This window comes from Pantherophis guttatus, chromosome 1, assembly GCF_059756535.1.
Source record: "Pantherophis guttatus breed Tessera chromosome 1, ASM5975653v1, whole genome shotgun sequence".
NCBI classification, from domain to species: Eukaryota; Metazoa; Chordata; class Lepidosauria; order Squamata; family Colubridae; genus Pantherophis; species Pantherophis guttatus.
In genome coordinates, this window is record NC_142063.1 from 236,549,556 (window position 1) to 236,576,369 (window position 26,814).

Sequence of the window (26,814 nt, forward strand, 5' to 3'; positions counted from 1 at the left end):
TCGACTTTCAAATGGGAATTAACATCGCAACTTCTCAGTCCCCACATAGGATGTGCACTGGAAGATGTCATCACAGAAATCGCATTTCCTATAGCGTAAGAGTAATTGTGGAGATCTGTATCCAACACAGTGTGGAAAGGGCAGATGGTGGATATATGCTTTTACTTGAATCATCCTTCATTCAGAACTTCTCTCTGCCCTGAGGGGAAACATACCTGTAAAATGAAGGCATCCAATTTCTTGATTATGTTCTTAACCAGTTAATGGTTATATATAGGACAAGGGTATAGGAGAAGGAAAAAGGGACGTGGTGGCTCAGTGGCTAAGACACTGAGCTTTTTGATCAAAAGGTCGGCAGTTCAGCGGTTCGAATCTCTAGTGCCGCGTAACGGGGTGAGTTCCCATTACTTGTCCCAGCTTCTACCAACCTAGCAGTTCATAAGCACGTAAAAAATTCAAGTAGAAAAATAGGGATTTTTGGTGGGAAGGTAACAGCGTTCCGTGCGCCTTTGGAGTTTAGTCATGCTGGCCACATGACCACGGAGATGTCTTCCGACAGCGCTGGCTCTTCGGCTTTGAAACGGAGATGAGCACTGCCCCCTAGAGTCAGGGACAACTAGCACATATATGCGAGGGAAACCTTACCTTACAAAAGGGGGGCCACTTCTCCACACCCTTTTATATCTATGTAATAATTGCGTGATCAGGGAGATTTGAAAAAATGGCAACAGCACCATGGCAGATTGTTCTGAAATCCTCTGAGGGATTCATATATGTTGTCTCTCTCATGATTTGAAGAAGCAGATTTGAGGAGTGAAATTTACGGTAGATTAGTCAGGCAGTATTTGTTGAAAGGATCTTCCCTCTGTTCGTCAAATGCAAGAATTGTCATTTATGTTGCCATGTATGCACAGAAAGAAAGAATAAACTGTGGACTAGACTCTCCATATGTTACAAATTTATTGTTGGCCATTTGTTATTCCATGGCATTTTACCATTGCCATTTCCATTTGCTCCTCTTGCCCATTTGAAGAAGGAACTGAAAATAAACAATGGCTTATTAGTCTGAATCTATTCCCTCCTATTGCTCATAATGGACAGAAAGGACAAGAAAATTTAGATTGATGGGAAACAGCAGAGAGACCCTAAAGGTTCCCTAACCTCATTTCTGCCCTGCCAGCCTGCCAAGGATGGGATATCCTGTGAATTCAGTCTGGAATGTTCTCTTCTGATTCTTCATTTTAAAAAAATCAGACTTGAGTTTCAGATTCATTTTTCTATTGTTCACTGATCTAAATAAGTAAAACATGAGTGACGCAGCTTGAAAATGTAGTTTTGTTACTGCAAAATAAACTATTTATAATGCCTGGTAATCCTACTTTCAGAAAGGATACTAGCATTTTATCAAGTAACTACTGAAAAGATTTATAAAATAGTACATATTCTACATGCAAAGGAGGAAACAGAATTATAAAGAACAAGTAACTATGCTTCTTTATAGACAAATTTTAAACAGCAAGAATAAAAACTTGCTCCAGGAGGTCACAGATGTTATCTGCCTAAGATAAAGGGTAGAAGGCTAAAGGTATCATAAAACTACCAGTCCCATCAATTTCCATATGAGGAAGAGAGAGGACACTTCATTTCAGCAGCAAAATGTCTTGGGCTAGCCCTATGCTGCTTCCAGATACTGAAGCCTAGTGGTTCCTTCAACATCACTGAAAGTGATTACAGAACACCAGACATACAAGTAGTCCTCATTTTGCAACCACAAACTGAGCCTGGCAACAAGGTTGTTCAGCATAGTGGTTGCTAAGTGAAACTGCCACTGTCCTTATGACATTACTTCAACTTTCCTTCGCTTTACAAACCTGTGAAGGTCATCAATGTGGGGATTGATTGCAAACTTTTTCATCACTGTGGTAACCATGAATGGTTGCTAAATAAAGCACTTGCTAAATGAGGGCTACCTGTATATTTCATTCAGAATACTTGCATGGACCAGTAAATGCAACAGCCCGAGGTGAAGAAAGATATCTAGAATAGTGCAAAGAACTTGCTTCTGAAGGCATTCTTTAGAAGTATATTTAATATTTAAGCACACGTCTTCTTCGTTCTTTTAACTTATCAACTGCTCAGTTTAGTTAAATTTGAGGATAATTTGAGTTGAGGATAATGAAAATCAAATACATTGAATCAAAAATCAATGTATTTTTGAGAAAAATTTGTAAGTGCATGATCCTGATAAGGGCAGTCCTTTCCAAGATCCTTGCATGTATCCAGATGCATTCTAACCTGTCAATCTAGCTTGGGGACTGCTTCACAGCGCCTGCTTCTTAACAAAAGAAATTTCATAAGGGGTGCCAACAATCCCTTATGATAAAGATGGACCGCATCATTGTGCTGGCTGACAGATTTATCTTTCTCCAACTGTCTCAATAAAGATCACAGAGCAGATTCCTAGCCACTTTTATAAGTATAGCCTTTATGCCTACTATGATGACACTGCAATGGCTGAGACTAAAGTTCAACAGCTGCGTATTTTCACATATGAAAAGCAAACTGGTCAGAGAGCAGAAAGTATCCAGCTTGAGTCAATCATCTCCAATACCATTGTATAAAATGTTTCTTAGAAAAATATCCAGTGTTTCCATGCGCCACAGCCGATACAGGATGGATTATTTTCTCACTTGGAATCCAAAATTTTATTACCGGAATCTTCTACATATCTCCTGAGTTAATGAGAGCTACAGCATGTTCAGCAGAAGACAGACCAGTATACTATGTTAAAAAATATATAGGTGCCTGGAAATATTAACCTTGAATATTTGTCAATTGCATGAGTGTTCTGGATAATACGTAGGCTAACATGCTCTTTGAGCCCTTTCTTCTTTGATGAGTTAGACTCATTACTCATAGTCAAATGGATCACCATCTTCTCTTGTTTATCCTCCTCAGTTACCTCAGATACTATTTGATTTTTGGGATCTCCTTCTGGGCTACAAACATCCAACTCACTGTATATGCCATCTATTGTCATTCCTTTTGTAGAAATTCCACCCATGCATGGAAACTGGGAAAATAAAACAATAAAGGAGAAGGAAAATGTAACTACAATATGAATCAAACGGAAGACAAAGATTGCACTGCAGTTTCATATGAAATTTTGGTACTCTTGTATTTGCAAGTTCTTTTAAACTTTGGTTGAATCCACGATCCACCAAACGGAATTCATAAAATGAAATGGTCAAATTATTTTTTTCACTATCTCTTTTTCTATCTGCAGCCTGTATCTGTCTCCCAAATCTTCTCCGCAGGTTTAGGAATTGGTTTGTGACAGTAAAGGAGAAATGACAAGAATGGTTACCTTACATCCTTCTTCCACTCAGGACTATTCTGTTAAAGCTAAACAACCAGCAGACTATGCTCTTCTACTCAATAGAAAAATAACCCTAAATATAAATCATGATCTTTTGTTTTTCAAAATTATTACTAAGACAGAATCTCAATATATGGGATTACCATTTTACTATATATGAAATGCCATCAGTGTTAACCAGAAAACTTAAAATTAATTGTTAATAGTCGCATTAAGTGCAAAAAAATTAATCTTGAATTCCTTAAGAAATTTAGACTTGCATTTGAGTTACAATTGTTTTGAGAAAAATACTTGAGATAATATTGATGGTATGTTTCCAAAACAGAACAGAGAAAACTTTGAATGATAGAGACAAAGATTCATATTTCTAAGTATCATATTTATTTGTTCATTGAAGTGATTAAAATGGCTTCATCAGCTCAAATGTCCATATGCGTTTCATTTTATAGACTTCACCAGAAAGCAGTTCTAATGGAAGAGTATCCATCTGGATTGCATGGTAAAAATCATTGTTGTTGGGGCTGTTTCTCCTCTTGAGGATCGGATCTGAGGTTTGAGATTTGTGGAACTTGCCCTTTCACAAATATACCCATTGAGATCTTTTACCTACCATAGGATTCTCAAATGCTTTCTAGTCTGCCATTCCCTGGACAATTAAAATTACCATTTTATTGGGGAAACTGGTTATACATTTAAGAAAAAAAATATTTTAAATATAAATAAACTTTGCTTGTATCAGCTATTATGCAACTTAAAACAGTAACATCAACAGCACTAATAGGGTAACATATCATCTCATACAGATGACATCAAGCATCCTGTATAGGTACATTCTGTGCATGGAAATTGGCTTTGTTTTCCTGTCAGTTTAGTCACAGCTTCCTGGCCATCCATCAGCTGTGACTGAAATAAATATAGAGTAAAACTAGGGAAATATCATATTGAATTTCCCCATTCTTAATCTCCAAAACTGTTTCTGCTAAAGTCCCAGACTTAACCAGTTCAATTCTTAGGAGTTTATTTGCCTCTGTTACTCCTACTGTTATGAAATTCCTACTTTTGTAATATCTACTCATATTTCACAGTTGGATTCCGACAAGCAGAGTCAATGGAGAAGCCAGCTATAAAATCACAAGTTGGGCCCTGCTATGTTGAGTTTAATGATGATGGATAATTTTCTTAATGACCATGGTGTCAGGGTTCCAAGTAACAGACCCAACGCAATCAAACCTCTGAGGCCTAGGTGTTCCTCAAAGTACAGATTTATTAGGTATGTCATATTGGCACATCTGGTGAAAACCCAACTCTAAAGGTCCCACAGTTTTCCCACCCAAATTAAGTCATTTCCCCAATCCACATGTCCATTGCACAATCCAATCTGATCACATCCCCAACCCCACCTGGTTTCAGTCCATGCCTCCCCAGCACCTAGTGAGAACGTCCTTGATTCCCAGGAGAATTTTATTTTAGCTATGTCCCCAGTCATCTATACATCCACTTCCTGTTCCCACAGCTTCAACCAGCATAGCTATGGCAGCCCTGAAGATGCTCCCAAAATGGCTTCAGGGTTGACACGTGATGGAAATATAGTTTACAGTAGTGTTGTCTAGCTTAACTACTGTGTTGCTTAACAATGAGGTGGCTGGTCCCAACTGTGGCCCTTAAGTGAGGACTACCTGTATGTACATCAGAAATTTCTACTATGGATTTCCCCAACAGGGCCAGCTGGGTTGGAGAAGGCTGCTCGAATATAGTCATAAACCCAGGCACTTGGTAAGCATTTCTCACCTTTTCTTGCTCCTTTCGCTCTTGCACTGTTGCCAGGTAGTTCACCGCTGCATATTCAATGACCGAGAGGAAGACAAACACAAAACTGACCCAGAGGTAAATGTCCACAGCCTTGATATAGGAAACGCCAGGCATGGAGGCATTGACACCAGTGATGATGGTAGACATGGTCAGGACTATTGTGATTCCTGAAGAAGCCACATGTACAAAGATGGCATTAACACAAGTCAAGCAACAAGCTTATCAATCAAGCCTAATAACCAGATACAGTTAATTTCAAAGTCTTTGTGGAAATGATAGTAAAAATGCAAACCTCTTGAGCTTATACTGAATAACTATCATCAGGCAGTAACTACCATCCCTAGGCATTACCTGTTAAGTATCCAATAACTGAGACTTCTGAGATCCTAGGCTCTGTTGCTTGCCAGATTTTTATTTTTTTTTACAAAAAATCTCATCTATTGCTAACAAGGACCATTTGCTTTACAAATGGTTACAAGACAGCAGTCTTTGGCAGAGAAAGGACCAGTCATCCTACTCAAACCAGTTGGCACCTTTGAAAGGACATTAAATTTGCATACTTTTATAATCACTTTTAGAAATAGCTTGTTTTTTCAGCTATTAGAAACCTTTGGATTAATAAATTTGAAAGCACAGGAGGGTGGGGGTGTTGCCTTAACAAAAAGAAGTTTTAACTACAGGTAGTCCTTCAGGTACAACAGGCTGTTTAACAACTGTTCAAAGTTACAAATGTACTCGCAAAGTGTATTTATAATAGAGATTCAAAATTTCAACCAACAAGAGACCTCTGCAGTCATGTGACCTGGATATAGTGACTCCTGAAGAGGCAGCCATTTTTCGACGTGTGACCTCCCTTTTGGGGATTCAGAAGTTGCCTGCAGTTATGACACGATTTCCAAGGTCCTTGTAGTCAAGCACATTTTTTTCCAACACATGACCAATCAAGATCAGGAACTTTGCAGCCAGCATGCTTCCCCCCCCCCCCACCCTTTCTCATTGATACCATGTAGAGGAGTATGTCTCTCATTACTGCTCTTGTTGCTGTTGCCTTGAGGATTGGAGGATAACAGTTGCCTTTGTGAGTACTTTTCTTTTTTCATTATAATACTGTACTTGTTTGTAAATACTTTACAAGTTTTTTTCCCCTTCATTTCTTGAAATTGCTTGTGGAAATACTAGCCAGCATCTACAGAAAGTACATTGAGTAAAGTTTCTTTGCATACTATACTGTATTTGTTTGCATGTGTTTTGAGATTGCTTGCAGAAAGTTTCTTTGCGTTCTACTGTACTGTGTTTCCTTGCTTTTGCTTAGAGGCTTGGTGTGTACAGTACTACTGTGAATTGCTTATAGAACAGTTGATGGGCGGGGAGCAGTGGTTCCCTCTGGAGGCTCCACGGGAGCCCTGCAAATTTATCCCCCACCCCAATTTAAGTCCAAGCACTTGCATGGAATGCTGCAGTTTGGAGGCAGAGGGCCAACTCGCCTTGCCAGAAGAGCTGATGAGTGGATGGCAGCAGTTCCTTCTGGATCCTCCACTGGGGAGCCCTACAAATTCTCGACTTTGTGGGTTCGCTTAACAATCGCAGAGGTCACTTCACAAAAAGAAGTGAATAGCACATCTGATCTTCCTTCACTTAACGTCCCGGTTGATTTGCTTAACGAGCGTAGTAAAAAACTGTCATTAAAATAAGTCTGATTCATTTTACAACAGATTTACAAGATTTATGACCCAAATGGACAAGTCCCACTAGGATTGTAACTCAAGGACTATCTGTACAAGATTAATTTAAAAAAACAAAAAAACAGCAAAAAAAATTTTGATTTTAGAAAGCTACAGATGAAAAAGGGTCAACATAAATTTCAAATAAGATTTTGGAATTAATTATAATTAATTTTCCTGTTGAAAAATGCTTTTGTTTTGATTTTTTTTTTTTTAAAAAAAATAACATTTCAAAAATTGGATACTAAAGGGAACTACAGATTTCAGTTAAAAGAGAAGAACACAAACTTGACTAAGTGTTACAGAATGGCATAAAATATTCTAACACTGGAAATATTGGACATTTTTGAAAAATGGAACTAGAAATTAATATTAACAATGACAACAGCCTCCAAAGTTAGACTGTATCTAAAAGATATCATGAAAGAGAAATAGGTTTTACCTACAAGACAGAGTTGAAAGAGGATTTACAAATGACAAATGACAGGCTAGAAAACTATACTGTACTACTGAAAAAGATGTTGCTGTGGACATACAAAGGAAACGGACTGATATTTTAACAATTAAAATTGCATATAAACAACAAGCCAAGAGAATTGACTTGGATATTTTTATTATATTGGTCTTACAAAAGAGACATGTTAAAGTTTTGAAGGGACAAAGAAAAAATGAAAAGAAAACAAGTTCTATGATGTTATTTGAATGCACTAAAGATTAAGGAATATAACTGGTTTATTTCATCAAGGTTAAAATAGATTATTTCTGGTAACCCTTAATGGACTTCTGCTGACACAAAAACTAAAATAACTATGCTTTATGGATTTGTTTTATAGATAAGAGATGGGATATGGGAAGAAGATATCGTTGTAATTTAAAAGAAAGTGAAAATTATTAAAATTGCTTATACTTGTGACTGAAAGTTGGAAATCATTTCTTTATATGTTTTGTTTCTTTTTCTTTACTATATTCTTCAAATTTTATTAATTCCATTTTTTCTTTTTTTCTTGCACCTTTTATTCTATTTTTTACTCTATTAGTTTTTACTATTGTGATTATAATATTTAATAAAATTATTTTGGGGGAAAAAGGGACACCATGAGAAGATTGATCCCAACTCTGCTCATTTTCTGAGAAGCTTCCCAGGCCTGGAGGTGTTCCTGGGCCTGGAAGTTTATTAAATTTGTTTTTACTTTGGTGCTTTTATATATTGGTTGTTAATTTTGTATGTGCTTTTATTTGTTGCTATTCACTAAGTCACTCTGGTGACATAGGCAGTCATATAAATCTAATTAATTAACCTAATTAAATCTAACTGAATAAAATAAACATTTTATAGCTAACACTAATCTATAAAAGATTAATTTCTAGGATATATTTTTATTTCTGTGAAGACAAAGCAAAATATATACCTTTTGCATACCTTGCCCTATTTTACTTTTAGAATAGAAATCTTAGACATAGAAATCAAAACGAATGCATATAAATGAGATATGTTGTAAGAAACAGTCATGCCATATCTTATGTGTCTAGACAGGAACCCCTCACCTAATGACACTCTTGCAGGCACAGCTCTATGGTCTATCCAGAAGGAAACCCAGGATAACATGACCATCAACGTGGCAGGAAAATATGTTTGGAGCAGAAAGAAGAAAATATGGCGATGTAGAATAAAGTTAATGTAAAGGCGGTTGTACCGACCTATTGAAGAAAAATGTTAAAATGTGAAGTGAGCAGAAACACGAACAGTCAATAGAAAAGGCACCTTATATGCCACACAGATAAAATATAAAGAAAGGGAGGGGAGGGGAGGGGACGGAGGAAAAAATAAATAGATTGAAAGAATACAAAAAGAAGAAAATAAAAATGCTGATAGACTCTGTGTGTGTGTGTGTGTGTGTGTGTGTGTGTGTGTGTCAGAGATATAAGGGGGGGGGGGGGAGAAGGAGAGAATTTAAGTACTGTGTTTGTCCTTGTAACAATTATGCTGTTTACAACAGTACAATGATGCTGAAGATACACCACTGAAAAAACAGTAACTTAATCTTATTGTTATAAACCACATATCTTCCATTAAAAAGGGAAACAATGCTGAACTACACAGCCTAGCTGCCCCAGCAAGTTCTTTAATAGTGAAGGTCTGTAGAGATTCTCAGTCATCCAGGTCATGGTTGTCCTAAAGGTGCTTTTTCAGGTGGCAACTGGATTTTTTTGGTTTTTCTTTGAAGATGTTTTGCTTCTTCAGCTCTGACAGGATAGATCCTTCCATTCCCTATTATCCTGTCAGAGCGGAAGAAACTTCTTGGATGAAAAGCGAAACGTCTTCAAAGAAAAAACAAGGAAGTCCCGTTCAATAGCGAAGGCATTGACAGTTGTAATTCTGTAGTATCTGGAGAGATGTCTTCTCAAGAAAGTTATTGTCTTTTTGCACTTTTGTTCTGAAGCCTGAATTATACAGAAAGTGCATTTGATTTTTAAAAAATCTTAAATGCTACTTTAACAATAACTACCTCATTTTGTAAATAACATGAGAAAATGTTAGGAAGTCTTATTACAGCTATATTAGATGAGATAGCAAAGAAGCTTTTTAATGTTTGATTAAATATACTTTGTTCATCACTGGTTTACATGAGATGCTTTATTTACATTCACCAAGCAACTGTATGAATAGAGAACACAAGGCCACAGTGATGTGGTTTTAAAAATTCTGTACCGGCACCAAAGATTTTAATATGTACTTAGCAATGAAGCTCACTTTAAAAACTTTGAAAAACTCAATATCTCAGTTATCTCTAATACTATATGCTGCACAGGATAGTTGGGAGAATTAAAAAGAGTACAGGAAGACCAAGTGGGCTGCCTGAGTTTGTCAAAGGAAATACAGTTAAAAAATTAATAAAGAATGAAAGAATGGGGTGAAATGTTCTTGGCATACCAGTACTACTATAGAAAGCAAGTCTGGAGGTTGTGTGAAATTTTTGAATCAAGAATTGAGACAAGGAAATCTTTTCATCTGTTTTTAGGGATTCGGTCCCATTTTTCCAATATAACATCAAATCTTCATCTGTATATGCATCTGCAAAAGTAAGGTGTAGAAACAGCAAAATAATTATTTTACCAGTCAGCAGCAAAATTATGAAATAGGCCAATTAATCAGAGGCCTATGTTTCGTGACTCCCCCAAAACCCATCAGACTACCCCACTGCATACTGATTTTCTAAATTTAGAGGTTGGAAATAAATGAAAACTACATTAAAAGCTTCAAATGGGTTTCATGCAGTTAAGAGAAACAAAAGTAGTTCTCCAAAGAGAAAGTAGTCCAGAAAATCAGAGTCCCATCTATAGTTATTCATCTACTGGACATAATCTCCCCAATGGACTCCCCCCTTTTTAAAAAAAGCACTCTGTGAGTCCACCATCCACAAACATCTTTTTTTATCTCTCCTTGAACATGAAAAGGCAGAGGAAATAGTGTATTTTAAAGGCAGAAGAATGGATACTGTAGGTTTAGTTTAGTTTAGTTTTATTTTAGTTGGCTCTGCTTTAAAGCAGAGAAGTAACCAACTCAAGCAGAAATAATGGCTATCAGTAAAGTCAACAGATTGTCTGCTGTTTAATTTGTTATCCCTGTAGTTTTACCACCAAAGATAAATAAAAGCTACTGACAGCTTTCAAGCTCCAATGAACATGTCTGTGAATCTAGGGGGAAACGGCTGAAGTCCATATTGCACATTGCCGTCACTGTGATCCTAGAGTAAATAAAAAAATAAGAGTTGATGTCATTACAAAGGAAGAGCTACAGGCATGGGATTAATAGAGTAATATATGAATGAATCCATGTAGAAAAATAAGAGTTGATGTTATCACAAAGGAGGATAATTGTATAACTTTTATATACTGTTGTTGCTGTCTAGCCCCATCTAGTGGCTGGAGAGACAAATACCAAGTATATTGTTTGAAGCTGACCTCACCCCATTATCCATCAGCCCGCACTCTCAAAGCAAGTGCACGCTGGGAAGCCAGACTCCATTTCCTTTAGCATTTGGAGAAGGCAGAAGCACAAAGAAGAATCCATCTTAATCTGTGGCACATGGTCATCCAAGGACAAACCCATATCCCACACACAGAGCATCGCTGGTGAAATTTAACTTGCTTGTATTTATTAATTCTTATGTTCAGCAGTAATCTTGTATTTGGTTCTCATTGTATGTATCCCTATTTTCCCCAGTTTCACCATATCCTGTTCTTTCAATAAAGCATTCAGATCTACGCACACAATCTGTTTTATTGGAGGATAGGTGGGTTTAGCTGCATGTCAAGCTGCACACAGACTAACACAGTGTAATGAGGACAGAACAAATATGGTAATATATGAAGCTACATATTCATATTTGAAATCAGCCCATGCAACAAAGATCTGCTTGAATTACAATACTGGAGGAAGAATATGGAGTAGTTCATATAGAAATGTGGGATTACCTCGTGCTATAGAGCACATGGCCATCTGGGAACACCCGCAACATGATGTTGTCAGTGGTGGTATCATGAATGAAGGATCTTTTAGAGTGGACAAAGAAAATGTCTGGCACCCAGATCTTCTTTACCAACCGTCCATCAAAAGTCATGCTCCTGTTCGTACGACTGGGAAAGGAGAGACGCTCATCCTTCCAATAATGTCTCAAATACAGTGTCATTGTAAAGTCCTGAAACAAAGTGTGGGGTGGTGGGAGATATCTTGTGATTATATCTCTTGATCTTATAAAAAACTAGATTAATTGATAATTGTGGGTTTTTTAAGTTATCAGAAAAAAATCAGAAGAAATTGAACCATCCCATCACAGTGAAGAAGGCTGTCTCCCAGTGGCCATCTGTTGCATCCCAGATGCTCTCCAAATAATAATATTACCTTATTCACATATTGCATGGTTGGTTTAATGATGGTTTACTGAATAGGCTAGTTGCCTGGGAACACATTAAACCATTAGGATGATCTGTCAAGTCCAACCATTATTGCATTTCTTGCACAAATGGTGACTAGTTCCTGGGAGAATCATTTCAAGAACTTGATTTCCTTTTAAAAATAAAAAAGCAAACATTTGAAGCCAAGAAATAGGTCAAGGTTTCCTGAGAGACCTAGGTCCGCATCCTCAGATGCACAGACCATCCTCTTAATTTCAATCTCTCAGTATTACTTCTTCACACATTAGGCTTTATTCAACTTCAACTAGGCTTCATTTTTAAGAAAATCTGTAACAGTCATCCCATTGACAACATATTATTTTGATTGCTACATCACAAAAAATCAGTTAGTGCAATAAATATTTAAACATACATATATATGTCTTGGTGTTCTATACCATATAAGGCATATACAAAAAGAGGAGAAGGTCAAGAACACAAGCCAGACCCAGAAGAAGATGGAGAGACAATATCAAAGCATCAAATAACAATGGTTGAGGCCACCAGTAAAGCAAGAATCAGAACTTTGCATCTCCCTAGATGGAGGAGGAGGAGGAGGAGGAGGAATAATACATTTTCTTTAATCTGTGGGAAAATTCAAGTCACATCTGGTTTTGGATAAAAAATCTAACATTAAGTAGCGTACCATATTGACTTCTGAAATACTGTCCAAATTTTCAACCTGCACATCCACCCCAACAGGAATAGCTGGACCTACAAGAGAAAGAAACTGAGATGTTGAATATAAGTATACTATTGCTGAGCACATTGTAAGCCGCCCTGAGTCTTCGGAGAAGGGCGGCATATAAATCAAATTAAAAAAAAAAAAAAGTAGTTCTTGCTTAATGAGTGAATGAAACTTCTGAAATTAGTTTTTCTTTTCCTACATCTATTAAACAAAGAACAGCTCCTTTGTAGAGACGTTGAATTATTAATATGTCTTCCCTGCAGGAATGAGGGGGTGGGTGGGTGGAGGTTGGCTGTAAAGATAGAGTTGGCAATGGGAAAAGAGCACTGTTGAAGCAAACAGAGGGCAAGGTCCAACTGAGAGTTGAAAGGGATTAACATTTCCTTGTGAATAAAAGAATGAAAGAAATGTCCATTCCAGAATAGGTGCCTTAAGTTATATTTCAGCTGCATGTAAATGGTTTCCTCTTTAGGATTTGTATTTGTAATATTGAAACATGTTCTTTCTCTTGGATGTACATTTAGGGCTAGTTCTTCGACCATGCACTGCCAAGCCTAGCTATCAGATTTTGCTACATCAATTACAAAGGAGATCTCCTATTTTCCCAGAGCAATTGGATCATGAAACTAAAATAGGTGACATCACCCCCTCTTGGGTCGGATGTGATGAAGAGGACTCAGCATACCATAGCAGAGAGCAGGCAACTTGAGGAGAGTGTTAAAAAAAACACTAAGCAACTGTAGCTATCAAACAAATCTTATAACAAAATTATTGGACATCCGTTTAGGAATTAAAGCAGTGCTGGATAGGAAGGTTTCTTTTAAAAAAAAATAATTTAAGCCTATAGGTCCACAGTGGATTAAATTTAATGAATTAATAATTAGATGCAAATTACCGTGCTTTGTGATTCTAAGGCTCCTTTGGAAGTGGGCAACAATGGGGCATGGAGAAAGATCTGTAAGGATCTTTCACAAAATGAAAGAGCACCAAGAATCTTGTACCATTTTAAATATTAACAAACAAGCACCAGTATTCCTGCATCCAGATGCACAAAGTACTAATACTCCTACCCAAGCTGTGAGAAAGAGCTTCAAGTCAGAGAAGAGAAAGGGAAATATAAATTCCTTGTTTTTCTTAGCAGTATCCTCTGAGAAACATATCCCTGCAGAATTCCATGGCATGGAATGTTGAAGTAGTGTTTCCTCCATGGCACCAACCTTCTAGTCCTCAACAAAAATAAGATATCCCAGGAACCAGTGAGAGCTAGAGATAACAGACATTGTTGTGGGGTTGTTGTTTTTTGCCACAAAGAGATATGTATGTAGCAGCTCTGTGATACCAATCCTCTCCTAAATATTTGCGTGATCCTGTCATATCTCAAGGGTTAGGAATAAACTATGCATTTTGAAATATACTGCTCAAAAAAATAAAGGAAACACAAGCAGAAGACATCCGAGATCTGAATGAATGAAATAGCCTTATTAAATACTTTGTTCTTTACATACAGTAGTTTATACACTGCTCAAACAACTAAAGGGAACACAAAACTACTGTATGTAACGAAGAAAGTATTTAATAAAGCTATTTCATTCATTCAGATCTCGGATGTCTTCTGCTTGTGTTCCTTTTATTTTTTTGAGCAGTGTACATATAGCTAATATTCTCTTTCTCACTTCTGTCCTGCTTTAGTCATGAGGTAGGTGAGAGATGCTGTTCCTGCAGCTTCGATCCAGGATAACTCAAGGACAGCAATCGGTGGATTCCAAAGCTTCGTCTCGCCTTCTACTCTGTGTTTCATCCTAGCAAATAAAAACCCCAATCATCACTTATTGTGCGGGGGCAGGCTGGGCAACTGTGATGGATGCTTCAGCCAACTTTCAAGCTGAGTAACAGATAGCTATAGAAGGATGCCTCCTCCAGCCTGCTCCTGTGCTTGTCTTCTGTCCCATTGACCTGTCAGCTAACCTGTTTTCAGACAGGGGCTTAGCACTCTTTCAGAAGAGTGATAAGCACAATTTCAGAAATAATCCAAGAAATACCTCATCAATGTGGTGGAGGATCTGAAAGGGACCCTCTTATGTTTCACTCCACTCTTTCACTGCCCACCTCCCCACCCTCCAGCTAACAGGAAAAACTGACAGGCCTCTTGTCAATTTCACCAGAGGTCTCATCTATGCCAAACTGATAACTGCTGCAAAAGAATGAGAAGAATCTGTGGACACCAGCAGGGAGAAGTACCTTGTGGAGTAGGCAAAATAATGCTGCTCCTCAAATGAATTAAAAACAATAGAAATTATTTCCACATGAATCATCTTGTCAGCAATAGTAGTAAAAAATCTAATGCACTTGTTTGGACAGAACCAGTAGTATAAAGCTATCTAGTAAATTCTTTCCCAGTTTAATTGACTTCCCCCCCCCCCGCCCCCAAGAGACTAGGTAGCAAGTTCCTATTCCTCTATGCCCCACACAATGCCATCTTTGCCTCTTTTTAATCCCAGCCTGAATTTTTCGGGAACCTTTCTTCTTTTCAGGATGTAATATCTCCCCAAAAGATGAGAGATTAAGGGCCTAGGAGGCTGATTCCTTCCTATATCTGCTCCTGCCACTTTTTTTTCACCATTCTCCTTAGGGCTGATTTTTAATTCAGCTGGGCATTGCCTGAGGAAAAAACTTATTTTTTTATTTCTAATTTATTTCTAATTTGCACTTACCTGATCAATCAACATAATTTTCTGGTGTCTCATACAACAACATCTTGAGCCACATGAAAATTGATTTGCAAAAAGCTAGAATTGGGTTGGCTAATATGTGTTCAGTAACTTATACACAACCACAGCCAAAATGGCAGGGACAGCATTTGAAAGAGCAGCATTTGTAGGGGAAAACGTATGGGTACTTCCTCCCATCCATTTACTCTCCCTTGCAACAACACCCGGTGTGTATCCACACGTATCTTATGAGGAAAATGCAAAGCTGTAGACTTTCTGCTTTCCTCATAACACCAAGCACATTCTATCCTGCATCTACAAAACCAGGTATTTCATAAAGTTCTGAAGTCTCCTAGAGCTCCAAATTATTTCAAACTGTTTCATTAAAGTGATACTTAAAATTGTTACATAAAGCTCTGAAATTTTAGAGGCTCTGATTTACAGAGCTTTCTAGAGAAGTCTTAACAGAGCATCTTCTCAGAGTGCCAAAGCAGGGCATGCAACTACTGTACTCTGATACTACAATCTGTTTCTCCCTTGGATGGTCCTTCCAACAATTTCTTTTACAAACTGAAAAGCGATTCTGGAAGGAGGCTGAGAATTTGCACAGCCGTTTCTTAATTATTTCCCCCGATATCATCTTTCTGAACAAAACTCTTTTCATGCTGCTTTCCTACCTCACAGGGAAAACATCCCAGTGTCTTCAATATCTTTCTCCTGAAAATAGGAAGGCCCTGTAGATACCAATTTTCAATGCAGCCTTTCCTGTAGTACTTAAATAAGTAAATCTAGTCTGACCTAATCTTTTTTTTTTCTTGCCAGAAGAAAAACAGGTGATGGAGGACAATGTTTCACACAAACACAGACTGAAAGTCAGGATGGATATGTGAATCCTGCACAAGCAAATTTGACTGCCCCCAACTTTCCATTCCAAGATTATATGAATCATTCCAATTCCATGGAACTTGTAGTTCAGCTCTTATGGTTGTTCCTGTTTATTTTCAGCCCCAGAGCTTCCCAACCCAAAGGACCAAAAAATTTCAGCCATATCAAACCTTCAGACCAAAAAAAAAAAAAAAAAAAAAACCCAGGAGGCTGAACTGTACTGAGAGTGCTCAGAAAGTGCCTATTCATCCTTATGTGCTGGGTGTTTAACTGGTATGAGCCCTGGTGGCGCAGCAGACTAAAGCACTGTTATTAACATCAGCTGCCTGCAATCACTGCAATTTCAAATCTCACCAGGCTCAAGGTTGACTCAGCCTTCCATCCTTTCTAAGGTAGGTAAAATGAGGACCCGGATTGTGGGGGCGATAAGCTGACTTTGTATAAATATACAAAAGTATGAAGGCTATTGCTTAACGCATTGTAAGCCGCCCTGAGTCTCTGGAGAAGGGCGGCATATAAATCAAATTAAAAAAAAAAAAGATCTACAAGAGCAAGCCATAGTGTGCAATCACAATAATAACCTCTTCAAGGAAAACAGAGTACAATTCAGAAGCTTTATATTGCCTCTTTTCTGTTGCAGAAAACTACCTGGGACTCAATTTTACCTGAGGCACCTAGGTGGGATGTAGGGCAGAGGACCTGCAGTGCCAAACTCCCATGTAGAAAACCAAACCCAAGAAAACCTCCCAAAGCTCTGGAAACAACGGGATAGTTATATACTGTATACTGTAGGACACTGTGGTATTCTTTCACCTGTGACAATGTATTAACAACAATAAAATTTAGCAATTAGGTTTGCCCTTGAAGTGGGCCCATTTATATTTTCAGCTGTACATCCAGATTAAAGGCCCAACAGTAGAAGATGTTTGTTCTAAATTGGGGATAGAGGAAATGAATAACAACTCTGCTACAATACATTTAGGCTGTTCTTCCACAGAAAAGATAGCGCTATTTTAAGTATCAGCTAAAGCTGCTTATTCATGGAATCCCAGTTGTTTTCGGTGGAAAAATGAGCTGACCTAGATGAAAATGCTTTGACTCAGAATTTGAGGAAGGGAGTCAAAGAGCAACATTTACATAATGGTTATATGTTAATATTTGTAACAAATAATGCCTGAACATCTGCTAGCAATAGCAAAGTCATTGGCGTGGAGGAATCACTCAGGAGTGGTCAAAACAAGATGTGTCTCCTATTTAGACAGAAAAGGACTTGGTTGAAGGGGAAGAGAGGTTTAGCCACAAGCGAGCAGAAATCAGGTTCATATGGAATCCATCTTTCCCAAGGAAAAATGGCATTTTGGGAGTGGGGGTGGGGTCAAAGAGCATAAGGATGAGAAAATGTTACAAAAGAGGCTGCAATTTCCTGGGTTTTTTTTTCTCCCATTCAGCTTTTTTGGGGAGGAGGGTGTTTATCAACTACGTAATCTATTTTAGCAACCCAAGATTTGGGATCCAGTCAGGGAAATCAAGCCTGGCCTCTAAATTATTGCTCAGCAAAATGCACTGTATTAGGCTTTAATATGGTTAAATATAAGGAACTTAAGGCAACTGCTGTTGGGCTAATAAATATTTTACTTACCTTGAGTTCTGGGAATTATATTATGAAGTCAGTTCAATAGAACAAGTATGTTGTGTGTTTTCTCTATATTTTCAAAATCTATAGTTCCCCAGAATAAAAGTATCATTTAGTAAACCAGATTTCCTGAAGACGGTTGACAATAAGATGGACGTACAATCCTTCCATTTCTTTCTGGAAAATCACTAGTACATTTATACTGTAGTTTTAGCAATGCTCTGAAATCATAATCTCACCATCCAGTTGGGAGGCTTAATTAAAAAAGTAGCTTGAAGTAGCTTGTTTGGAGCTTCTAAGCTGAATCATTCAACTTTACAGAGATGAGTAAACACACATTTCTTACCTCCAAAGGCAGGCCTCATGGAGAAATCATGGTCCTCTACTCTCAGAAGCCTTTTGCTGCTCCCTGGCCAAGTTTTGGTCATGTCATAGTTCTTTTTATATGAGTAACTAGATTGAAAAACAAGAATACCAGCTATAATTTCTGGTAACTGTGAGAAGGACCACTTTAAAAAGCTGAGGGGTAGTTTGCTAATAATAATATACTGAAGTTACATCTTTGCAAAGGGATTCCATACACTGGAGTGACCATGAAATGATTTATTATTTATTAAATTTATATGCTGCCTGTCTCACTATCCAAAGTTATCATGATGGAAGAGCATGCCAACATATTGAGTCAGGTCTAAGTCCCAACATGGTACCTTTGTGGTAAATTGGGAATATAAAGAACTCTCCTGAAGAAGCAGAGAAAACGTAGCATAAGAAAAATCCTTACAATATCATATAGCTGGACTTCTAGTTGTCCTGAGCACAAGCGGAAGCGTAGGAATTGAAAACATGAAAACTGAATGCACTGATACTATCAGTTACAGCAGTAGCCTTTCCCCAACCTGGACCTCATCCAGACAACAATGATCTTCATGGTGTTAGGGTTGATGGGTATTATAGACCAACAAATTCCCAGGCACTAGACCAGGGAAAACTATTTTAGTACCTTTTATGCTGACCAACACAACAGCATCTTATCTACGGGTAGTCCTTGATTTACAACCATTTATTTAATGACCGTTTGAAGTTACAATGGCACTGAAAAAAGTGACTTATAACCATTTTTCACACTTACGACCGTTGCAGCATCCCCATGGTCACATGATCAAAATTCAGATGATTCATATTTATGACAGTTGCAGTGTCCCAGGGTCATGTAATCCCATTTTGCGACCTTCTGAGAAGCCAAATCAATGAGGAAGCCAGAATCATTTAACAATCGTGTTACTAACTTAACAATTGCAGTTAACTGTACTTAACAACTGTGGCAAAAAAGGTGGTAAATGGGGCAAAACTCACTTAATAACTGTCTCAGTTAACAACAGAAAAGTTGGGCTCAATTGTGGTTATAAGTCAAAGATACCTGTACTTTTAAGGAAAATAAGATCTCATGTATGAATATATAATCTGATTGTATCTGTAGTTAAGTTTCCCTCTTCAGAATCAACTTTAACATGTTCATTGAGCTATCTCTCCATGCAATTGGTCTGACTGAATAGGTATCCATAAATTTAATCCAAAGATTAATTCTTTCTATTTATTGTACGTATATATTATTAATTGCCTGAATTCATACAAATAAAGACATACAACAACAGGTTCTCTAAAAGGCACAGTTAAACATAACTGAATGAAATTTTGGTGGTATAAACCCAACATATGAACTTTGAATTCAGTGTACTCTGTTTAAATGAATGAATAATATGGATAAACAAGGCTGCACTGTACTAGATAGCTAAATAACATAGTGCTTCTAATGCTCCTTTAAATGGGTATTTGACCAAGGATATAAAATCCAGATGGCTATTAGATAGCAGCAAAGAGATGTAAAAAGCTTACTATCTGCTATCATCTATCATAGTTTCTCAATTTCAGCAATTTTAAGATGTGTGGACTTCAACTCAAAGAATTCTCCAGCCAGCAGATCTAGCAATTGGCTGGATCTTCAAAGCCCAAATCTGGTGGCCCTGTTAGTATGGAGATAGCTAGGCATTAACAGTTCTTCAGGAAAAGATACTGACTTACCTCACTCCCAAACTACAGAACACCAATATTGGTAAGCACTAAGCAGGTATTGTTGCTAATCTTGCTAAATATCTGATCCTTGGGCTGATTTGATATTGGAATGGGTAAATTATACTACTACGCACTAAATGAAATTACATTCTTTATTTACTGTATGTGTGTATACAATAATTCGTTTAGTGACTGTTCAAAGTTACAACAGTAAAAAAATTACTTATGGCCATTTTTCACATTAGCAACCGTTGCAGCATCCCCATTGTTACGTGATCAAAATTCAGATGCTTGGCAACTGGTTCATATTTATGACCTTTGTAGTGATACGGGGTCATGTGATCATCTTGTGACCTTCTGACAAGCAAAGTCAATGGGAAAGCCAGATTGACTTAACACCTGTGTTACTAATTTAACTGATTCACTTAACAACTGTGGCAAGAAAGGTCATAAAATGGGGCAAAATTCACTTAACTGTCTCACTTAGTAACAGAAATTTTAGGCTCAATTGTGGGTCATAAGTTGAGGATTGCCTGTATATATCACAATTCTCTAAATGTCTGCTCCACTAAAATATAGTCAAAACCTCTGAAGTTTGAGAACAGGATTTGTACTACAGACCCTATTTTCCGAAAATAAGACATCCCCTGATAATAAGCCCAATCAGGCTTTTGAGCGCATGCACTAAAATAAGCCTCCCCCCCGAAAATAAGCCCTCCCCAAAAATATTTAAACGCAGAGCTGGAAATCAGGTAAGATGGCAAGAGGAGCTCCAAGAATATGTGCATTATCTATAAAACTCAAGAGAAAACGTAGTTTGCAGCACCAAATCTGCATGCCATTGGGAGAAAAACAGATTTAAGTGTAAAACAATACATAATTGTTTTCATCCAACCAATTTTACTGTTGAAATAGTAGGAAAAGGAAGGGTTTACGGAGCCCAATTCCCTGTGAAATAACATTGCCTTATGCATACATTGATTAACAGCTTGATAGCAGATTAAAAACAGATTAACCAGAGTCAACCATCTGGGCATTTCTGATGCCATTTACAAGGCCATCTTCAAGTTGTCTTTTTCCTCCTCCTTCCTTGCACTATCTTCCATCTTCCCATAGAAGAAATCTTTTGGAAAGTTACTTCAAGGTAGGGTAAATCTTACTCTACAGAATAACGTGCTCTACTTGAGCAGCAATTAGAGGAGAGTCTTGCATTTTGACAGCCTCTCCTTTGGGCTTGATCTGTCTACTCAAGACCACAGAAGTCCAAGTTGAAGAGCCACAAGAAAATAGGGTAAAACAATTAAAGCTTCCCCCAATTACACAAAACAATATAATAATCACACATATAGTTTGCTCACACACTGCCTGGTGAGAAATATTTGTGTTTCTGTTTAAATTACATCTAGTACATATGATGCAAATGTTATTCAACTTGTCTCCTTTTTAGTATTTTTTCTTTTGATGAGGGAGGGGGTTCATTTCCTCTTTCCTGAGGAATGCATAAACAGCCAGTTAGTTCTTCTTGGATTATTTCTCAGTGCATGCACAGATACAGGTAGTCCTCAATTTACGACCACAATTGAGCCCCAAATTTATGTTGCTAAGTGAGAAATTTGTTAAGTGAGTTTTGCCCCATTTTACAACTTTTTTTTGCCACATTTGTTAAGTGAATCATTGCAGTTGTTAAATTAGTAACTCAGTTGTTAAATGAATCTGGTTTCCTCATTGACTTTACTTGTCAGAAAGTTGCAAAAGGTGATCACAGGACCTTGGGACACTGCAACCGTTATAAATGTGAGTCAGTTGTCAACATCTGAATGTAAATCACATGACCATGGGGATGTTGCAACGGTCGTGTGAAAAATGGTCATAACTCACTTTTTTTCAGTGAACTGTTGTAAATCCTGTACTCTACTTACAATCAGTTACTTAGCGACTATTGGAAACTACAACAGACCCAATCAGGGCAACTTGCAACCCAGATTTGAAATTCCAACATCCCCCCTCCCATTGTAGTCACATGATTGAATTTTGGGCACTTAGCAACCTGCCCCCCATTTACGGCTGGTTGCAATGACCCATGGTCATGTGACTTAAATTCATGATGGTTTTTTTTTTTTTTGGTCAGAAACCAACATTTACTTCTGCTTTCTGGCAAATCAATCAATCAATCTCATTATGATTCGCTTAATGATTCACTGCATTTGCTTAATTGTGGTGATTCAGTTATTGACCACCACAATAAAGGTCGTAAAATCAGGCTTTGTCACATTGTAACCCACTTAACAGGCACAATTTAGGACTATAAATCCAGGCTCAATTATGATGATAAATTGAAGACTGTCAAAACACTGACTTTTCCCCCAAAGAATCTTGGGAACTCTAATTTGGCAAGGATGTTTAGAAACATGCCAATCAAACTAAATCACATATGTGCTATAAGTAAGGCCAACTAACCTCAAGGTACATAGATTGCTCTATGGGTAAATAGGAAAAGCCTGGGAAATTTGCCTTCTCTGCCCAACTGAAATGAGAAAAGCTGCACCTGAAGGACCACTTTGCTCATATTACATATTTTACTAATACATTCTGCATGATATTATGGATAGAATACTAAATACTTATTTATGAATCCTTGGTGCTCTCTAAAATCGGCTGTTTGCAGATGCTTTTTTATCCAACTAGGTAACATCTTCAGCTAGTGCTAAACAAGAGTGGACTTTACTCTATTTACATACAGTAGCTTGTCCTATCAGTATTGGTGGTGTTTACTCCTGGTTAGTTTCTTGATTAGGCTGTTGTTTATCTGAGTTGGTAATTCCTTCATTAGGAATTGTTTGCTGCTTGATTGTCTAGTTTCAATCCTGGTGTTAATCCCTGTTTATCTGAGTGCTGATTGCTGGCAAAGAAGTATTCTGAAGTATTCTTTCCTTTTTTAGCTTTTTTATTGTCTCTTTTGAATGGTCTGTAAATGATGTTTATGCCTATGTATATATTTGGTGGTTGATTTGTCTGAGTGTCAAGCTGAAATTTCCTAGCATTTTTGGATTTACCTTGGTCTAGGATGCTCAGTTTTCCCAGTTGAAAGTATGGTTAACTCTGTCCATATGTTGTGAAATTAAGGAGTGTTTTATCTGGTCTTCTCATTGCTAGTTGGCGTTCATGGATGTGCTCTGCTAATCTTCTGCCTGTCTTGTCCTACATAGTGGCTGTTAGAATCCTTACACTGTATGTTGTAGATGACGCCCGTTTTTTCTTTTTGAGCTACTCAGTCTTTAGGTTTACATAAGATGTTTTGGAAGGCTTTAGTTAGTTTGCTTGCTAACTATGCAGGGCCAAATCCCATATATTTCACCCATTTGTTTTATTAATAAACCAGTAGTCCAGTCATACAAAAGGGTTTTCCCCCCCAAAAAAATCATTGTTAGTGTTCTGTCCCTTCCCAAGCATTTGTCCCCATTTTACAGTGTACTTGTATTTGCTTCCATGTTAATCTTCATATCATATTTTCCTGAGAAAATGCTATCAGATGAAAGGCCATTGGACTTTTTCAGCAACTGATTATCTAGTTTAGCATTCACACTGGAAAACTGTTTTGTGCAAATCTGGTACATCTTTTTTCCTCCACTGGAACTTTACTACTCTTTTACCAAGTCTTAACCTTTTCCCCAAATCCTAATATTGAGCTGTATGTCCAACAGCAGATAAATTCTTCCTCCAAGCCTATATACCTCTGCAATCCTAACTGGCATGGAACAGCAACAAGCTCTTGGGGAAGATTTGGAAAAGCTTAAAAGATGAAAAAATAGAAAAGGGAAGAAAAAACTTATAGTTTTGCTAAATAGCTTGCACACCTGAGTTAGCCAAGTAGTCTGAAAAGGAGCAATTCTCACTGGACAGCAGAATTCAAGAGCAAGATGTATTCAGGGTTTGGCAACTATTTTAGGTTATTTTTCCCCTATATAAACATACTATCTTGACATGAAATCTGATCATTTTAAAGATCTTTCTTGCTATTCCATAGCTGTTTTTCATCATTAATACTCAATTCATTTATAAATAAAATGCCCAGGGATCAATAATAACAGGACAGCTGCAAATTTAATTAGTAATAAAACTTACTCATCTAAACATTATTTCTCTCCAACTAAACATGTTCCAATTACAATTTCTTAAACTGCAACAACTCTTTACAGAAATATTTTTTCTCAAAACTTTGGCCCAACAGTGCCCAGATCCGGCAAGATTCTAAGTGGCATCCCAGATGAAGATTGTGCTAAATGCAACTCCTAGAGTTTAGCATTTCTCCAGAAGCTGCCTTCTCTTTTAAATCCTGTGAAAATACGACTTGCTACGTAACAGTATAACAGCATAAAAACAATTCAGGATTTCCTAGGAAATCATTCTTGCGTGTTTTCTGATTGCTTTGAACAGAGTTGCTGTTTCAGCAGCAACCTGGTTTGTGGTCGAACTCCACCTGACTCGCAAAGTCAAGAATGAAAACCACATGGATTTCAGAGGCATTTTTAATGCTAGTCGAGGACAAGAAATCTTGGAAACCATAAACATTTCTAGTTACTGTACTTGTACTTTTAGTACAACGCGCGCTCTTTACAAACTTCTTATGCAGGAACGTATATAATAAAACTCGCAAAAACTACACCTCTCCGCACATACATGCAAGTAGAGGGAAACCAAAGGAAAAGGGATACATTGATTTAATCGTAAGGCTCTCCTTACCTTATTTTTTGCACCTGGGCTTCTGCCGTCCATCTCCCCTTTCTGTGCTTCCTACTTTCTCCGAGAAGGACCCCGCAAAAGAGCAGCAATATGAGTTTTGCAAAATACAGCATACTTTGGGAATCAGGGCTCCCTGTTCCTTCCGTCCAGCCGCCTCCTGACGGGTAAAATGCACTCCGGTTTAAACATCGAACTATCTGCATCTCTCAAGCGTTGCATTTGTCCGAGCGACCATTCTTATTAGAAAAGCTGCTTTTTTTTTTTTTCCTCCAGATTTTAAACCAGCTTCCTAAACCGCCTACCTCGCATCCATTCCTCCCCTCCTTGCTCGCCGATTAGCCGTCCCTCGGGAAAGAAAGTAATCCTAGCTGGCCGCGTTTCCACTGAGTTCTACATGGGTGGCCAACAGCCAATGGAAACGCGGGATGGGATGCCATGCGCCAGGCTTTAGACCAATCAGGCGTACCTCGCGGACGGGGACGCCCCTCTGTCCGGCATCTCTACGCTTTTTAAAAAAAATTATTATTATTATTAAGGGTTGCCCTGAGTTGAATGTGCGTTACGTTTCTCCATTGCTGCCTATGGAGAGCAAGCGGTTTCGAACCTGGAGGGGGAGGGGGCGGTGGAAAATAGCTGCTCATTGGGAATTTGGAAATGCCCTACCTAGTTGGTCGTTTCTTTCTAACCCTTTGTGTCTGTTTCCTCTTTTTTTTTTCCTTTAGTTTTCCTGATATGGAATGATGGGACCAAACAACATTCCTGGGTCAGCCAGAGACAGTTTTTATTGCACAAGGTTCAGAAGCAAATTGGTTCTTGCTATCTGAACAAAGAAAGAGCCCTGGTAGGACTGCTTTTATACATATCCAAGACAAAGGACCTTGCTGGCACAGCAGTTTTCCATATATGGTTAACATACATCCATTATACGATAATTGACATTTCCTAATTACTAAATTCCTATATTATTTTCTAGTTCATAAGATTATCGTAGCTAAACATCCTTTATTAGTTCTGTGATTGCTGATGCATAGATTTATGTCTTCCTTGGTTCCATATGGATGTCCTTACATCCTTGACAACTAGGTCCCTTCAGAAGATATATATATATTATCCAGGATGTCCTTGACAACTAGGTCCCTTCAGAAGATACATATGTTATCCAGGATGTATTTTATCTGACTTAGTGTAATCTTCCAAACAAATATTGTTCTTCCAAACCAGCACATTTCTTTCTTACAATAGAGGGTCTTTTAGAGTTCATGGGGCTAAGCACATTTTTCCCTTATAATAATGTGAATAGAGAGGGTCCTTTAGAATCCAGGTAGCTGACTCTGTATGATTCCTATTTTATTTACCTTATTCACATTATTCCAGCCAGCTGGAAACTCCACTGTTACCTTCATTCTCTCTGTTCTGTGTCAGTATCTGTCCCTGGGGCTAAACCTACACGAAAAGCCATGGTTTGTTTGCTCCAACCATTGTTTAAAGTTATCATTCGTAGTTTAAATTACAGGTTAAGACATTAAGCCATAAGCCGTAGTTTACAAATCAGTGGTGTATAAAAATTGTGTTGGCTTTAGAGAGGATTTCGAGTGCAGCGTTGATCAAGATTTTAAGAAAAGTACTGAATTGATAAAGGCATTGGATACTTTGTCCGCATCCAACCAAGTTCTTTTCCTTGTGGTATAGAATAGAGGGATTACTTGGTGTCCTACTTTTCGTTTTTCAGTGTATAATTTTTATTAAAGTCCAAATTAACATGAAGTAAGGAAGAAAAAAAGCAAAGCCAAAAAGTGCAAACAAAAAAAACTTCCTTGAAGAAAATAGGAAAAGAAATTATAAAATAGCTTCCAACATTTTTCATAGCAGCTGTAAGTACAAATATCTTTTAATCCCGTCTTAAAGTTGCCATATTTTTTTCTAATCTTTTATCTATTTACCCTAAAAGGAAAAATTCTGGATTCCATTGAGTATTGATCTTCTCTAAGTATCTCTAAGAAAATTCTCTAAGTATCTGAATACAAACTTTTTTAGCTTTTTTACATGTCCACCAAACATTTTTTAAAAAGCTAAAAGAATTTGGATTCAAATGCATACTTTGATTTAGAGGATTTTAAAGATCAATACTCAATGGAATCCAGAATGTTTTATTTTAAATGCCACCAAAAATAACATGGTGGTTAAGATGCTGGGCTTGTCGGCTGGAAAGCCAGCAAGCCAGTTTG

The 26,814-nt window shown here is 37.6% G+C and overlaps 1 protein-coding gene across 4 annotated transcripts; it reads right to left on the reverse strand.

Annotated features, from left to right (window-relative positions):
• Positions 1 to 943: 943 nt before the first annotated feature.
• LOC117660765 (gamma-aminobutyric acid receptor subunit rho-2) lies at positions 944 to 24,943 on the reverse strand. Of its 4 annotated transcripts, XM_087882561.1 has the most exons (10): positions 24,892 to 24,943; positions 24,590 to 24,746; positions 18,126 to 18,232; positions 12,512 to 12,579; positions 11,386 to 11,609; positions 10,573 to 10,655; positions 9,842 to 9,982; positions 8,455 to 8,607; positions 5,168 to 5,355; positions 944 to 3,073 (listed from the first exon to the last, which is right to left on the reverse strand). In XM_087882561.1, exons 1-10 carry the CDS (start codon positions 24,896 to 24,898, stop codon positions 2,759 to 2,761), a joined length of 1,443 nt encoding a protein of 480 aa, XP_087738687.1. In that variant the 5' UTR covers positions 24,899 to 24,943; the 3' UTR covers positions 944 to 2,758. The 4 variants fall into 4 exon arrangements, with proteins under 4 accessions (XP_087738687.1, XP_087738688.1, XP_034264858.1 ...); XM_087882562.1 differs by lacking the exon at positions 8,455 to 8,607 and having other exon boundaries at positions 24,892 to 24,931; XM_034408967.3 differs by having other exon boundaries at positions 24,590 to 24,924.
• Between the last annotated feature and the right edge of the window lie 1,871 nt (positions 24,944 to 26,814).

Coding starts and splice junctions, on each gene's coding strand:
- LOC117660765 (XM_034408967.3), bottom strand. CDS start 24,792: ATGCAGATAGTTCGATGTTTAAACCGGAGTGCATTTTACCCGTCAGGA. Junction 12,580..18,125: donor CATGAGGCCTGCCTTTGGAG/GTAAGAAATGTG, acceptor TTTCTCTTGTAG/GTCCAGCTATTCCTGTTGGG. Junction 5,356..8,454: donor GCCTGCAAGAGTGTCATTAG/GTGAGGGGTTCC, acceptor TGGCTTCTTCAG/GAATCACAATAGTCCTGACC.